This window comes from Zalophus californianus, chromosome 13 (assembly GCF_009762305.2).
Source record: "Zalophus californianus isolate mZalCal1 chromosome 13, mZalCal1.pri.v2, whole genome shotgun sequence".
In the NCBI taxonomy this organism is placed as follows: Eukaryota; Metazoa; Chordata; class Mammalia; order Carnivora; family Otariidae; genus Zalophus; species Zalophus californianus.
The window spans coordinates 70627348-70641442 of NC_045607.1; the positions used below are offsets into that span (position 1 = coordinate 70627348).

Sequence of the window (14095 nt, forward strand, 5' to 3'; positions counted from 1 at the left end):
AGAAATTGGTCTACCCAAGATGAAGGGAGGAGAGGAAATGAAATTAATAGCAGATGATTTATTTTAACTCATTTTGTTTTATTTTTTTAAGATTTTATTTATTTGAGAAAGAGAGAGAATGAGAGAGAGAGCATGAGAGGGGGGAGGGTCAGAGGGAGAAGCAGACTCCCCGCCGAGCAGGGAGCCCGATGTGGGACTCGATCCCTGGACTCCAGGATCATGACCTGAGCCGAAGGCAATCACTCAACCAATTGAGCCACCCAGGTGCCCTATTTTTAACTTATTTTAAATAAACACAGGAAATAAGTAGATTTAAAAATTTAAATAAGTATGAGTACAGGGACTCTCTGTTGGAGATATATAACAATTAAATGTGAGGCAATTTCTGATGTTTTGGCCTTGTGAACTCTGAATTTTATCTGAACTGTGATATTGGGTTTTGTGCTGAAGTGCATTGTACAGCTTGAAACTATAGGAACACTTAGGTAAAAGGTAGTGTTGGCTTCTAGTTTCTATATTTAAATTGAGCATTTATTATTTTTATATGATTTGATATTTTAATCCTTTACATGCATTGGAAATTTTTTTGGTCTGTAAAATGTATTCAGTTTGTGATTGTATTTGATCATAAATGACTCTGGTCATGCTTAAGGGCTTTTAGACTATGTCATTGTACCCTAGCTCCTTCACTAAAGATGAAGGGAAGAGAGGAATTAAAATCTAGAGCAGATGATTTTGCTTTTTACTTGTAGTTCAAGGGAAAAGGAAGAAAGACTTCGTACATTATATGTTAGTTTCATTTTCCATGTCCCTAGTCTGATTATCCTGAATAATCAAGAATAACTATGATCCTTATTGTTAGTTGCCCATTTAAATACAAAGCTGACAATTAGAAAAATGAACACAGCTAGCTTTCCTATTATTTAATTATTTAAATGGACTTTCAAGTTACACTGGAAAAGTGTAAAAAAAAGTTCTCCTGACTTGCTTACTTCAGAGATAAAATTTATCAAATAGAATATTATCATATAATAATAATTTATTGTGAGATATATGTCTAGATTCTAAAGCTAAAAGAACTAGCTATATATTTAGAGGAGGAGTAGAGTAGATAGTGCTGATAAAATATCATGCTCCCAGCCAGTTTTCTTGGCACGGCTGTAGGCCTGCTACCCAAAAGCATTGGTTCTGTCAGACAATAAAGACTTTCAGAGAAGGGAGGAACTCCTGTTTTATGCAATGGTTGGTTTGATGTGATTGCATTAATGTCATTGAGTTTTAAGTCAATATTCTAATAAAATAACTAATTATTTTGTAAGAGTTTTTTTAGGAACTAAAGTTTGGGATGGCATTTTTTCTTTTTTTTTTTTAAGATTTATTTATTTTAGAGAGAGAATGTGTGCATGGAGGGGAGGGGCAGAGGGAAAGTATCTCAAGCACACTCTCCACTGAGTGTACAGCCCAATGTGGGGCTCGATCTCACAACCCTGAAATCATGACCTGAGTCAAAATCAAGAGCTGGATTCTTAACTGACTGAGCCACCCAGGCGCCCTTGGGGTGGCATTTTCTATTCTGTTCTATTACTTATTTGCCAAATATTTTTTTGAATAGCCAAAATATGCAAGTCACATAATAGAAAGATAAAGATATGGTCCCAGTCCTTGAGTGTAGTGGAGGGAGACATACATATAATTACTGTGTATAGCATTGAGAGATGAATGTTCTCAGTGCAATGGGAATTCAGAAATATGGAAGAATTTTTTTGCCTTTGATGGGGATGGATTTTAGGAAAGGATTCTTAAAGAGGAGTCTTACTAGGTGTATTAAAAGGTCACAGTGTAGGCCAGAGAAAGTAGGGATTGTCAGGGAAGGAGTGGCAAATGTACAGGATATGTGCATGTGAAAGGGTATAGTGTCTTTGATTTGGAGTTGCTAAAGATACTTTCTGAAGGACAGGATATAAAGAATCTCATGCCCCAGGCTAAGGAGATTGGGCTTTATAAATCTCTTGGCAGAGAACTATTGAATATTTTTAACTTTTAGATTGATTTCACGTTTTCATTTTAGAAACTCAGGCTATAGCCGTGTAGAAGATGGATTGAGGGGCTAAAATTAGAGGGTGTTGCAGTGTCCAGCCAAAGAAGATAAGGAAATGACAGAAGGTCTGAAGAGAACAGATATAAGGAGATAAACTCAACAAGACCTTGTGACTAATTTGTATATAAAGTCTGTAGGAAGAGCAGACAGAGGTGAGGCAGGTTTCTAGTCTGCATAGTTGTGTGGGTGATGGTGGCATTAAACAAGGTCCTCACTGGAGGATCCAGTAGGGAAGGCAGGGTGAACATATTTAGTTTGGCGATGCTTACTGAACAGTCCAGTGAGTTGTTTGTACATACAAAAATCATCAGTGTATAGGTAGAACTTTAAACTTTGAGGAACAATGGGTATAAAGCAAAAGAATAGCTAAAGAATGGAATAATGGTGAGAAGAGTTTGGAAATGAGAAGCCAGTGAAGGAGACTAAAGAGTAGTCAGAGTATTGAGAAAACCAAGAGGTGTTTGAAAAAATAGTGTCTTTGGATATGGCATTGTGGGGATGGTTGACCTTAATTATAGTGGCAGAGAACAGGAGAAGCCAGATTTGGCAGAGGTGGTGAGAAAGGAAATTGATTATAGATGATTGTCTTAAGTTTGATCCCGAAATAAAGAAGAGGTGGCAACTAGGAGAGGTTATAAACCACAATGTTTAAGAGGCAAGAGATTGAGTATATAAATAAAAAACAGCTATCCTGGGGTGCCTAGGTGGCTCTGTCAGTTAAGTGTCCAACTCTTGATTTCAGCTCAGGTCATGGTCTCAGGGTCATGAGATCCAGCCCTGTGTTGGGCTCTTGTTGAGAGTGGAGCCTGCTTAAGATCCCCTCTCTCCCTTTCCTTTTGCCCCTCCCCACCTGTGTGTGTGCTTTCTCTCTTAAAAAAAAAAGAGCTATCCTTTTATACAATTTGGCTAGCTTCAAGTATTGATTTCTTTTTGTTTGCAGTTTACCTTCAAAAAATAAAATTCTAATATATTATCTATAACAGTATGTTGATTTTTTACCAGTGTAAATCAAGCTTAATTTTTGTGGTAATTCTTTTTAGGAGTATGAAAATGCTGAAAATGCTTTAACTCAGTCAAAGGTTATGAATAAAAAAGATAAAAGAAAGAATCATCAGGGAAAAGACAAACCTCTCACAGTATCACTAAAAGATTTTCAATCTGAAGGTAATGTATGTACGAAATCTATTATGCTAGAGAGACTATTTTAAGTCTTTATATACTTAAGTTTTAAGTTCCTTGCTAATTTTTAAAATAAGTAAAAATTGTTTTGTTAATGTGTTACTGAGATTGTGAAAAATGTAGACCTGTTTGGAAAGAAACAATTTGGAGGGTAGTTTAAAAGTAGTCATTAAATCCCCATAAAAGTTCAGTACAAATACATCTTTTTGTATCTGAATCTGTCCATTTTCTAAAACTCACTGAAAATAAAAATTGTATTTGTAGTTTTTGAGTCATCTTAAAACATGATTATTGTCCTTATACATAAAGTGAATGGATTTGCACTAGACCAGGAATAATGTATTTTCAGATTTCACCCATTATTGGTCAACCTCTTCAAATTATCTGGAACTACACCTTAGAAAATTAAAATACAAATTTTTAGAGTGAGACTTACTACCAGAAAACTGTATAATATCATTTGTATTTTTTTATTGAACAGAGAAGGAAACTACACCATTCACCAAACTTTTGAAGACTATAAAGCACATTGTTTTTGATGTGGGGAATCATGAAAACCCTAAGTCTATACTGTAAAATATGGTAGCCACTATTCATGTGTGGCAATTTAAATATAAACTGATTAAAATGAACTAAAATAAAAAAATTCGTTAGTTGCATTAGCCACATTTCAAATGCTCAGTAACTACATGTGACTAGTAGCTTCCACATTAGATACCACAGGTATGGAACATGACTATCATTACAGAAAATTTTTTTGGACAGCATTGTGCTTATGCCAGTCAGAATAGTTGCTGACAAATGAACAGTTGTTTGTTCATTGAGAGTGATCTGTTTGATTCATATGAATTAATATATTGGGCATTTGTTCTGTGAGGATTAATACTACAGCAATAATCTAAAAAAAACCACAATGAAATACTTTACTGTTTTCAGAAGCAAGACTATTTGTGAAATCAGGAATAAATTTAGAGCATTATATTGCTTTGGTTTAAGGATCAGGATGGTTTTTCCTATAGTCTTCCTCTCTTACTAAGTTTCTAATTTGAGGTTAAAAGAACAGATGTATGTTAGTGTTTTCAATTTTGGCAAGAAAGATTTTATATAAAATATATTTCATTAAAAACTAGGCAGAAACATGAAAAGAATGCTTTTTAAAACTTCTTTATTTTTCATATGTTTGATTATAAGTACTATGTAAATTTATTAGACGGATTAAGAAAGACATCAATATGGTACTGTTAAAGGGAAGGTAGATGACTATTTCAAGATATGATTAAAGCAGTCATGATTCTTTCTCAGGTTCTGGCATCACATTGTATGCTAGACACTAGAAGAATGGCTGTGATGTTAGAAATAAATAGGAAATTAGGAATAATTAAGATTTTGTAGCTTGAGCTGAAACTTGTGATTTTGACATTTATTATACTTACAGACCCTATTCTGATCAACAGATGCTTTAGAGAGCTGGACCAGCTTTTAAATTCTCAGTCATATGATTGCTATTCTATTAAATTATTGTTAGTCTTTGAGAATAGAAATTTTCTTCTATGCACAAGAAGCAATGTTAAATATTAGATATCCCAGTCATCTCTAATTTAAATAAGAACACTCACTGCCTCTATGTACTTTAGTTTCAACCTTGTATCTGTATGAATTTCCTTATGTCTTCCTTTTCCTCATTCTGTAATCACTTTCCAGAAATGCTGTGTTGTTACTAAGTCAATGATTTGTTTAATCTGGATATATTTCTTATTGCCTTCTTTCTTTTATTCATTTTATAAATATACATCAATTTTTAAGATTTCTCATAGTATTATCAAATCACTATGATGTATATTTTTAAAATAAAGAAACTAAGGGGTTTAAAGGACACAAATTACTATTCTGCTTTTTATTTTTTTCCACAAAGGCAGTGTTCTGTACAATTTTGCAGTTATAGTACCCTGTGATTTGATTTTAGACATTCTTGCTCCCTTTTTTGTCCCCCCCAAATTGTGTGAAACCAAAGACCTAGTTCAAATGTTTAAAATTTAATAATACCCTGTGGTATGGGTGGCATTTACTGGGATATAAGATATAGCCCCTAAGCAGAGCAAATTAGTAATTATATGTTGAAATTTAACATCTTATACCTAGAGAGGGAAGTCTGATATCTTAGATAACCCCCAAATGACTTCTGTAACTCTTATTATAATTTCAAAATTCTCCTCAATTACTTTAAATATTTTTACATATTGGGTATAATAATTATTAATACTAATAAAATATTAATATTGTTAATTTTTTCAATGAATTTTCATCATTTTTTTCATTTACAGATCACATTAGTAAAAAGACTGAGGTAAGTGTTATTGTAACCATCTTTATTCTAGAAAACACTTATTCTTAAATAATACTTCACTGTTTGGCAGTAAGTCTTTTTTGAGACCTAGCCATTTAAAGGACAACACATAGATTTGTTGTGAATGAATTTAGTCCTGTCGATCTGGCTATTATAAGGATATAAAATATATTGCAGAGGAATAAAAATACCATTTGCATGAAGGAAATATGAAGGAAGTATATTATTTGGCTTTAGTATCCTCATTTAGTATCCTAACCCACACCAAAGATTTACCACATGTAAGCTTAAAATTTTAGGGAAAAGTGGTGTAACACTCCAGTCTTTACTAAAAATATCCTGATATCCTGAAACAAAGTCTCAAGATATTTTGGAATTATGGAAGTTTTGAGATAAGATGTGATTCTATAGTTTATAGCTATCGATCATATACTACTCTTAACATTCACCATTAGAGGGTAGTGCTCCCTACACATAACTTCCTAGGGCTATTGATAACTTTGTTTTTTTAAGACTCCAGTACCAGATTCTACAAATCTTTTAGAATTGGGAGGTACTACTATAAAATATCTTCTAGTATTGAAGAAGGTACTAATAAAATGTTAGGAGTTATTTTGACTACTAATTTGAAAGTTTCACTATTATGTATATATTCTTGTTAGTAATTCCATCAGTTGATTTTTTGAATGGTCAGAGATGTTCCTTGTTTTCACTTTGTAATACCTATATGGTTTTTTACCAGTTTTGATGTTGTTTCAAGTATTTGCTTGACATGTCAGGAAAATGAAATCATCTCTAGGAAACCACATCTAAATAACTCTGTGACTATAGTCCTTAACTATGCACACAAGCACAAAATTGATTTGTTAAAATGGATGGTGGAAATTCTTTTTATTTAAAAACCACTGTCACCATTTTTTAGATTAAAATTTAAATGACCACAACTATAGTCTGAGTATTCATTATATGTTTGAAGCTGAAAACATGTACTTTTGGACTGATTCCATTTTTTTAATCCATTGACTTACTTGGAGGATAGGTTTATGCAAATAAGAAAGCAGATACAAATGGTACACCCTATTCCTAAGAGACTACCAGCAACTGTTAGTGGAGGGAAAAATAATTTTTATAAACTGTTTCATGCTTTTCCTTCTTTCCTGATTTGAAAGAGGAAAAAAAATTCAGACTGACAGGATCTCATGTATTTAATATATTCAATCCAAGTTGTATTTAAACAAGCACAGGTAGGTAACACAGCATATATTTTGTCTTTTATTATAGTTCTAGAGCTGTGTTCTGATTGTCTTCTGTTAATAATTTGATATGTAATAAAATTCACTTTGAATGATCCTAATTATTAAGACATTTTCTACTTTCGTAAATGCAGTCTAATTATAATTTATATCCTACATAACTACTTTAAGAAATTGGTCAAAAGAACATGTAATTCACATTATCCCTGATACTTGTTAAAAATATACCAAAGTTATGTTCCATTTCATTAGAGGTATTACTTTGTTGGGACTTGAATATTTAAGTGTTGTAGCATTTATGCTATTACTCTAGGAATCTAGAAGAACTTTTTCAGAGAGTTCAGAAATAAATCTGAAAAAAATGTCTGATTTCAAGTCTAAAATGAGATATGCTTTCTACTCCTAAAAGTATACAAGTCTTTGTTACATACGTATGCTCAGTAATTGACTTATTTTTCCATCTCTAATTTGTTACTTAAGCCAAGAGATGTTTTTCCCCCATGGGAACTTTAAAATTCCTAACCTCTGTTGAGAACAGTATGCATCTCATCCATTCCTTCTTAAATCAGGTATTTACTGGATAAAATTCAAAAGAGAAAAGATTTTTTTTTTTTTTTTACTTTATTGCTAGGTGATAAGAAGTACTTGAGCTTCCTGTATATTCCTCTAACTGCCAACTAAACTTGTTCTCAGGTTGATTTCATCATTCCACTTTTTCTTTCTCCATCCATCTTGATTATGTTATTAATCTCCGTGCTTTCTTTGTAATCTCTCTCACCTTGAAATGATTAGAATAAAATTGACATTTGCAGGAGTAGAGGATGGGAACAATTAATTTTTCTTCTTTATTTTTTTAATTTTTTTTTAAATTTTTCTTCTTTAAATGACCAGGAAATGTTCATTGCCACTGCTACACCAGTCCCCTATCCATTCTTCAGTATAGTCAAGAACATCCCATAAGAATTCTAGATAAGCAGAATGAATAAAGAATAGGTGCTTGTATATTCCTCTTAGAAACCTTAACTGATCATGGCTTTTAAGGAGCATTATTTGATCCTTAAAGGTGTTTTTAATTTTCACGTGTTGCCTTTTTAAACACTGGTGCTGCAGGGTGGAGTATCTCAAAGGTACTGCTTCCTCTTTAGCTCCACTTTTATCTTGCCTTCCCAGCCCCAGTCCTTCTAGTACCATTCAATAGCTTTAAAATTTTTAGTGATCATCATATGTCTTAAAGTCTAAAAGGTCAAGTCTTCAATATGCTTGAATAGACTATCTCTAGAAGAGTACCCAAGAAGTTGTAACAGTGGTTGTCAAAGGGGGGGGGAGGGCTTATTGGGATAGGAGAGAGGCTGCTTTTCACAATGTAAATTTTTGAAGTTTTCTATTATGTCTGTGTACTCTGTTTTTAAAAATTACATCAAAAATAAAAAGCACTGGGTGAGAGAGGGAACGGGGGAACAAACCTAGTCTTATCTGGCTCCATACCCTATTTCCTTTTTTTGCACAATGCTTCCTGCATGTCTACCTTAGATATATGAGCTTGGATGAATAACTTATTCATTTAGGTCCTCATTATATTAGCTGAAAAGTAAGATTGACTCTGTTGATTTCTAAAATTATGATAAATGGTCAGTGTGCAATTAAATATTATATGCTAAAAATTGAACCCTATAGTTAACACTACCAAGACACAGAGAACAGCAATAATAGTCCATTAAATTTTAAAAGCAAATAAATTCTACCTACTTTTTAAAAATCTCACCTAAAATCTGGCTTTTCTAAGCAACTCAACCTGTTTCCTACCCCTCAACGTCCTGAACTCATTTTTGTTCCCATGCCTTTCCTTATTTGTGTTTATTATATTTGTTAACCCTCTTATGTTGTAAGTAAGAGAAGCCCAACTCAATCCAACATAAGCAAGAAAGAGATGCTTGTTTGGGTGGTATAACAAACCAGGAAGGATAGGGAAAGAGCTGGCCTTATAGTTGACTGGATCCAGGGATTTATATAGGTTTAGGATTCTTCATTTCTCTCACAAGTCTCAGTTGCTATCTAAGACTTCACCTCCTGAGAGATCGAATGGTTACTAGGGGATCTTGAGGTTACATCCTTATAGGATTTCCTATAAATTGTTAATTAGCTTTTGAGCCTCGATAGGTTAAAGTTCAGTTTTTCTTTGAGGAGATGAGGGAAGCAAGAATATTCCCTACATGGTGTGATATGCTTTCTATCATATCATCTTAGGGACATAGAATGGTTATTTTTGTGATAAAATTGATCTCCTTAAAGAAATGGCTATTACTAACATAAGTGATCACATAAATGCATAAAAGACGAGACAGATCTCCATAACAGAAAATTCCAAATAATTTATGTAGATATTCCCCTTCCAGGAGAGGGAGCTTAACTCCTTCCACTCTTCTTGAGTATGGGTTGTGCTTAGTAACTTGCTTCCAAAGAGTAGAGTACAGAAAGAGGGAGGGAAATTAGTTTTACACCGTAGAAATCTGGCAAACACAACCTTGACCAGGTATTCAGTATTAATATTATTAGTGATATATCATGTTGCTAGCACATAACCTTGATATGATGTGATAATAATAGCCTATACTTCTGTGGTTCCCAACCCCCCCCCCAAATTACATAAACCCAGTCAAACTATGATAAAAACATCAGACAAATCCAAATTAAGGTCCATTCTACAAAATACCTGACTGAATAACTCAAAACTTTCAAGGTCATCAAAAACTAAGTCTGACCACAATGCTTTGAAACTAGAACTCAAATCACAATAGGAAAGGCGGAAAGAACTCAAATACATGGAGGCTAAAGAGCATCCTACTAAAGAATGAATGGGTCAACCAGGAAATTAAAGAATTTTAAAAATTCATGGAAACAAATGAAAATGAAAACACAACTGTTCAAAATCTTTGGGATACAGCAAAGGCAGTCCTAAGAGGAAAGTATATAGCAATACAAGCCTTTCTCAAGAAACAAGAAAGGTCTCAAATACACAACCTAACCCTACACCTAAAGGAGCTATAGAAAAAAACAGCAAATAAAGCCTAAACCCAGCAGGAGAAGAGAACTAATAAAGATCAGAGCAGAAATCAATGAACTAGAAACCAAAAGAACAAATCAACGAAACTAGGAGCTGGTTCTTTGAAAGAATTAACAAGATTGATAAACCCCTGGCCAGACTGATCAAAAAGAAAAGAGAAATGACCCAAATCAACAAAATCATGAATGAAAGAGGAGAGATCACAACCAACACCAAAGAAATACAAACAATTCTAAGAACATATTATGAGCAACTCTATGCCAGCAAATTAGATAACCTGGAAGACATGGATGCATTCCTAGAGACATATCAACTACTAAAACTGAACCAGGAAGAAATAGAAAACCTGAACAGACCTATAACCACTAAGGAAGTTGAAGCAGTCATCAAAAATCTCCCAAGAAACAAAAGCCCAGGGCCAGATGGCTTCCCAGGGGAATTCTACCAAACATTTCAAGAATTAATACCTATTCTCCTGAAACTGTTCCAAAAAATAGAAATGGAAGGAAAACTTCCAAACTCGTTTTATGAGGCCACCATTACCTTGATCCCCAAACCAGACAAAGACCCCATCAAAAAGGAGAATTACAGACCAATATCCTTGATGAACATGGATGCAAAAATTCTCACCAAAGTACTAGCCAATAGGATCCAACAGTCCATTAAAAGGATTATTCACCAGGACCAAGTGGGATTTATCTCTGGGCTTCAAGGTTGGTTCAACATCAACAAATCAATCAACGTGATACAATACATTAACAAAAGAACAAGAACCATATGATCCTCTCAATAGATGGAGAAAAAGCATTTGACAAAGTACAGCATCCTTTCTTGATTAAAACTCTTAAGAGTATAGGGATATAGGGTACATACATCAATATCATAAAAGCCATCTATGAAAAACTCACAGCGCATATCATTCTCAATGGGGAAAAACTGAGAGCTTTCCCCCTGAGGTCAGGAACACGGCAGCGATGTCCACTATCACCACTGCTATTCAACATGATATTAAGTCCTAGCCACAGCAACCAGACAACAAAAAGAAATCAAAGGCATCCAAATCGGCAAAGAAGAAGTCAAACTCTCACTCTTTGCAGATGATATGATACTTTATGTGGAAAACCCAAAAGACTCCACCCCAAAACTGCTAGAACTCATACAGGAATTCAGTAAAGTGGCAGGATATAAAATCAATGCACAGAAATCAGTGGCATTCCTATACACCAACAACAAGACAGAAGAGAGAGAAATTAAGGAGTCAATCCCATTTACAATTACACCCAAAACCATAAGATACCTAGGAATAAATCTAACCAAAGAGGCAAAGGATCTCTACTCAGAAAACTATAAAATACTCATGAAAGAAATGGGGGAAGACTCAAAGAAATGGAAAAACATTCCATGCTCATGGATTGGAAGAACAAATATTGTGAAGATGTCAATGCTGCCTAGAGCAATCTACACATTCAAAGCAATCTCTATCAAAATACCATCCACTTTTTTCAAAGAAATGGAACAAATCATCCTAATATTTGTATGGAACCAGAAAAGACCCCGAATAGCCAGAAGAATGTTGAAAAAGAAAAGCAAAGCTGGTGGCATCACAATTCCGGACTTCCAGCTCCGTTACAAAGCTGTCATCATCAAGACAGTATGGTACTGGCACAAAAACAGACACCTAGATCAATGGAACAGAATAGAGAGCCCAGAAATGGACCCTCAACTCTATGGTCAACTCATCTTTGACAAAGCAGGAAAGAATGTCCAGTGGAAAAAAGACAGTCTCTTCCACAAATGGTGTTGGGAAAATTGGACAGCCACATGCAAAAGAATGAAACTGCACCATTTCCTTACACCACACACAAAAATAGACTCCAGATGGTTGAAAGACCTAAACGTGAGACAGGAGTCCATCCAAATCCTAAAGGAGAACACAGGCAGCAACCTCTTCGACCTCAGCTGCAGCACCTTTTAGAAACATCGCCAAAGGCAAGGGAAGCAAGGGCAAAATGAACTCTTGGGACTTCATCAAGATAAAAAGCTTTTGCACAGCAAAAGACACAGTCCACAAAACCAAAAGACAACCGACAGAATGGGAGAAGATATTTGCAATGACATATCAGATAAAGGGCCAGTATCCAAAATCTATAAAGAACTTACCAAACTCAACACCCAAAGAACAAATAATCCAATCAAGAAATGGGCAGAAGACATGAACAGACATTTTTCCAAAGAAGACTACCAAATGGCCAACAGACACATGAAAAAGTGCTCAACATCGCTCGGCATCATGGAAATCCAAATCAAAATCTCAATGAGGTACCACCTCACACCAGTCAGAATGGCTAAAATTAACACGTCAGGAAACGAGCGATGTTGGTGAGGAGGCAGAGAAAGGGGAACCCTCCTACACTGTTGGTGGGAATGCAAGCTGGTGCAGCCCCTCTGGAAAACAGTATGGATGTTCCTCAAACAGTTGAAAATAGAGCTACCATATGATCCAGCCATTGCACTAGTGGGTATTTACCACAAAGATACAAATGTAGGGATCCGAAGGGGTACGTGCACCCCAGTATTTATAGGAGCAATGTCCACAATAGCCAAACTGTGGAAAGAGCCAAGATGTCCATCGACAGATGAATGGATAAAGATGTGGTATATATATACAATGGAATATTATGCAGCCATCAAAAGGAATGAGATCTTGCCATTTGCAATGACGTGGATGGAACTGGAGGGTGTTATGCTGAGTGAAATAAGTCAATCAGAAAAGACATGTATCATGACCTCACTGATATGAGGAATTCTTAATTTCAGGAAACAAACTGAGGGTTGCTGGAGTGGGGGTGGGGTGGGAGGGATGGGGTGGCTGGGTGATAGACATAGGGGAGGTTATGTGCTATGGTGAGCACTGTGACCTGTGCAAGACGAATCACCGATCTGTACCTCTGATACAAATAATGCAATATATGTTAAGAAAAAAAAAGGGGGGATAGCAGGAGGGAAAGAATGAAGGGGGGAAATCGGAGGGGGAGACGAACCATGAGAGACAGTGGACTCTGGAAAAGAAATTGGGGGTTCTAGAGGGGAGGGGGGTGGGAGGATGGGTTAGTCTGGTGATGGGTATTAAAGAGGGCACATTCTGTGTGGAGCACTGGGTGTTATATGCAAATAATGAATCCTGGAATACTATATCACAAACTAATGATGTATGGTGATTAACATAACCATAAAAAATTTAAAGAAAAAAAAACTAAGTCTCAGAATTTGTCATGGACAGAGAAGGCTAAGGAGAAATGATAAATGTAATATATATCCTGGATGGAATCTTGGAACAGGAAAAGAACATTAGGGGAAAACTTGTGTAATGTGAATGAAATGTGGAATCTAGTTATAGTATTGTACCAGTGTTGGTCCTTTAGTGGTAAAACATACTATAATAACGTAAGATGTTATCAACAGGAAAAATGGGATGAGCGATATGTGGAAACTGTCATCCAAAACTTTTCTGTAAATCTAAGAGTATTCTAAAGTTAAAAGTTTATTTAAAAATATGATCAGTGGGTTCAGATGTTGTCAACCATTATAAAGTTTCCCCTCAGAGTTGCCCTCAGTGCCTTTTGTAGCTATTAATGATTATTTTCTTTATCCATTATGTTTTTAGAGTGTATTCTTCATTAAACTTAAATTTTTACTTCAAGAATACATGCATATAATAGTAATTGAATGGTAGAGGAGAGTTTATGAAACCAATAGTCTCCCAGCTATTTTCCTTCCCATACTACTTTTGAAAAAATCTTTCTCATATTTCATGATTGACCTGCATCAAGCCACGGAAAAGTGTTTAGAGTTTTTCGGAACACACTGGGTTTTTTCATGCTACCTCGTCTACCTATGTATTCTTGTCTTCCATCTTTTTCAGTGGTGTCTTGTGAATGAATAGTTGTTAGTTCTTCTGGGAGAGGGAGCAAAGTCAGGAACAATCTAAGTCACCATCTAGGTGATATCACTCTTCTGCCATCTTTATTTGCCTGAATTAATGCTTCAGAACTTGGCTAAAGAGTCATTTTTTTCTGGTCTCAGATGCCCAGAATATTCTGTATATACTTCATAACACTCAACACTGTTATCATTGTTTTGCTTCTCTAGAATTTGAGTTC

At 35.0% G+C, this 14095-nt stretch overlaps 1 protein-coding gene across 7 annotated transcripts in view; it reads left to right on the plus strand.

The window, feature by feature from the left end:
- GKAP1 (G kinase anchoring protein 1) overlaps positions 1 to 14095 on the plus strand; it is an 88139-nt gene that overhangs the window by 23840 nt on the left and 50204 nt on the right. For all 7 annotated transcript variants that reach the window (XM_027616959.1, XM_027616955.1, XM_027616952.1 and 4 more), the window contains 2 exons: positions 3139 to 3262; positions 5599 to 5621. In XM_027616959.1, coding sequence (XP_027472760.1) covers positions 3139 to 3262; positions 5599 to 5621 — 147 coding nt within the window. The remainder of the gene's footprint in view (positions 1 to 3138; positions 3263 to 5598; positions 5622 to 14095) is intronic.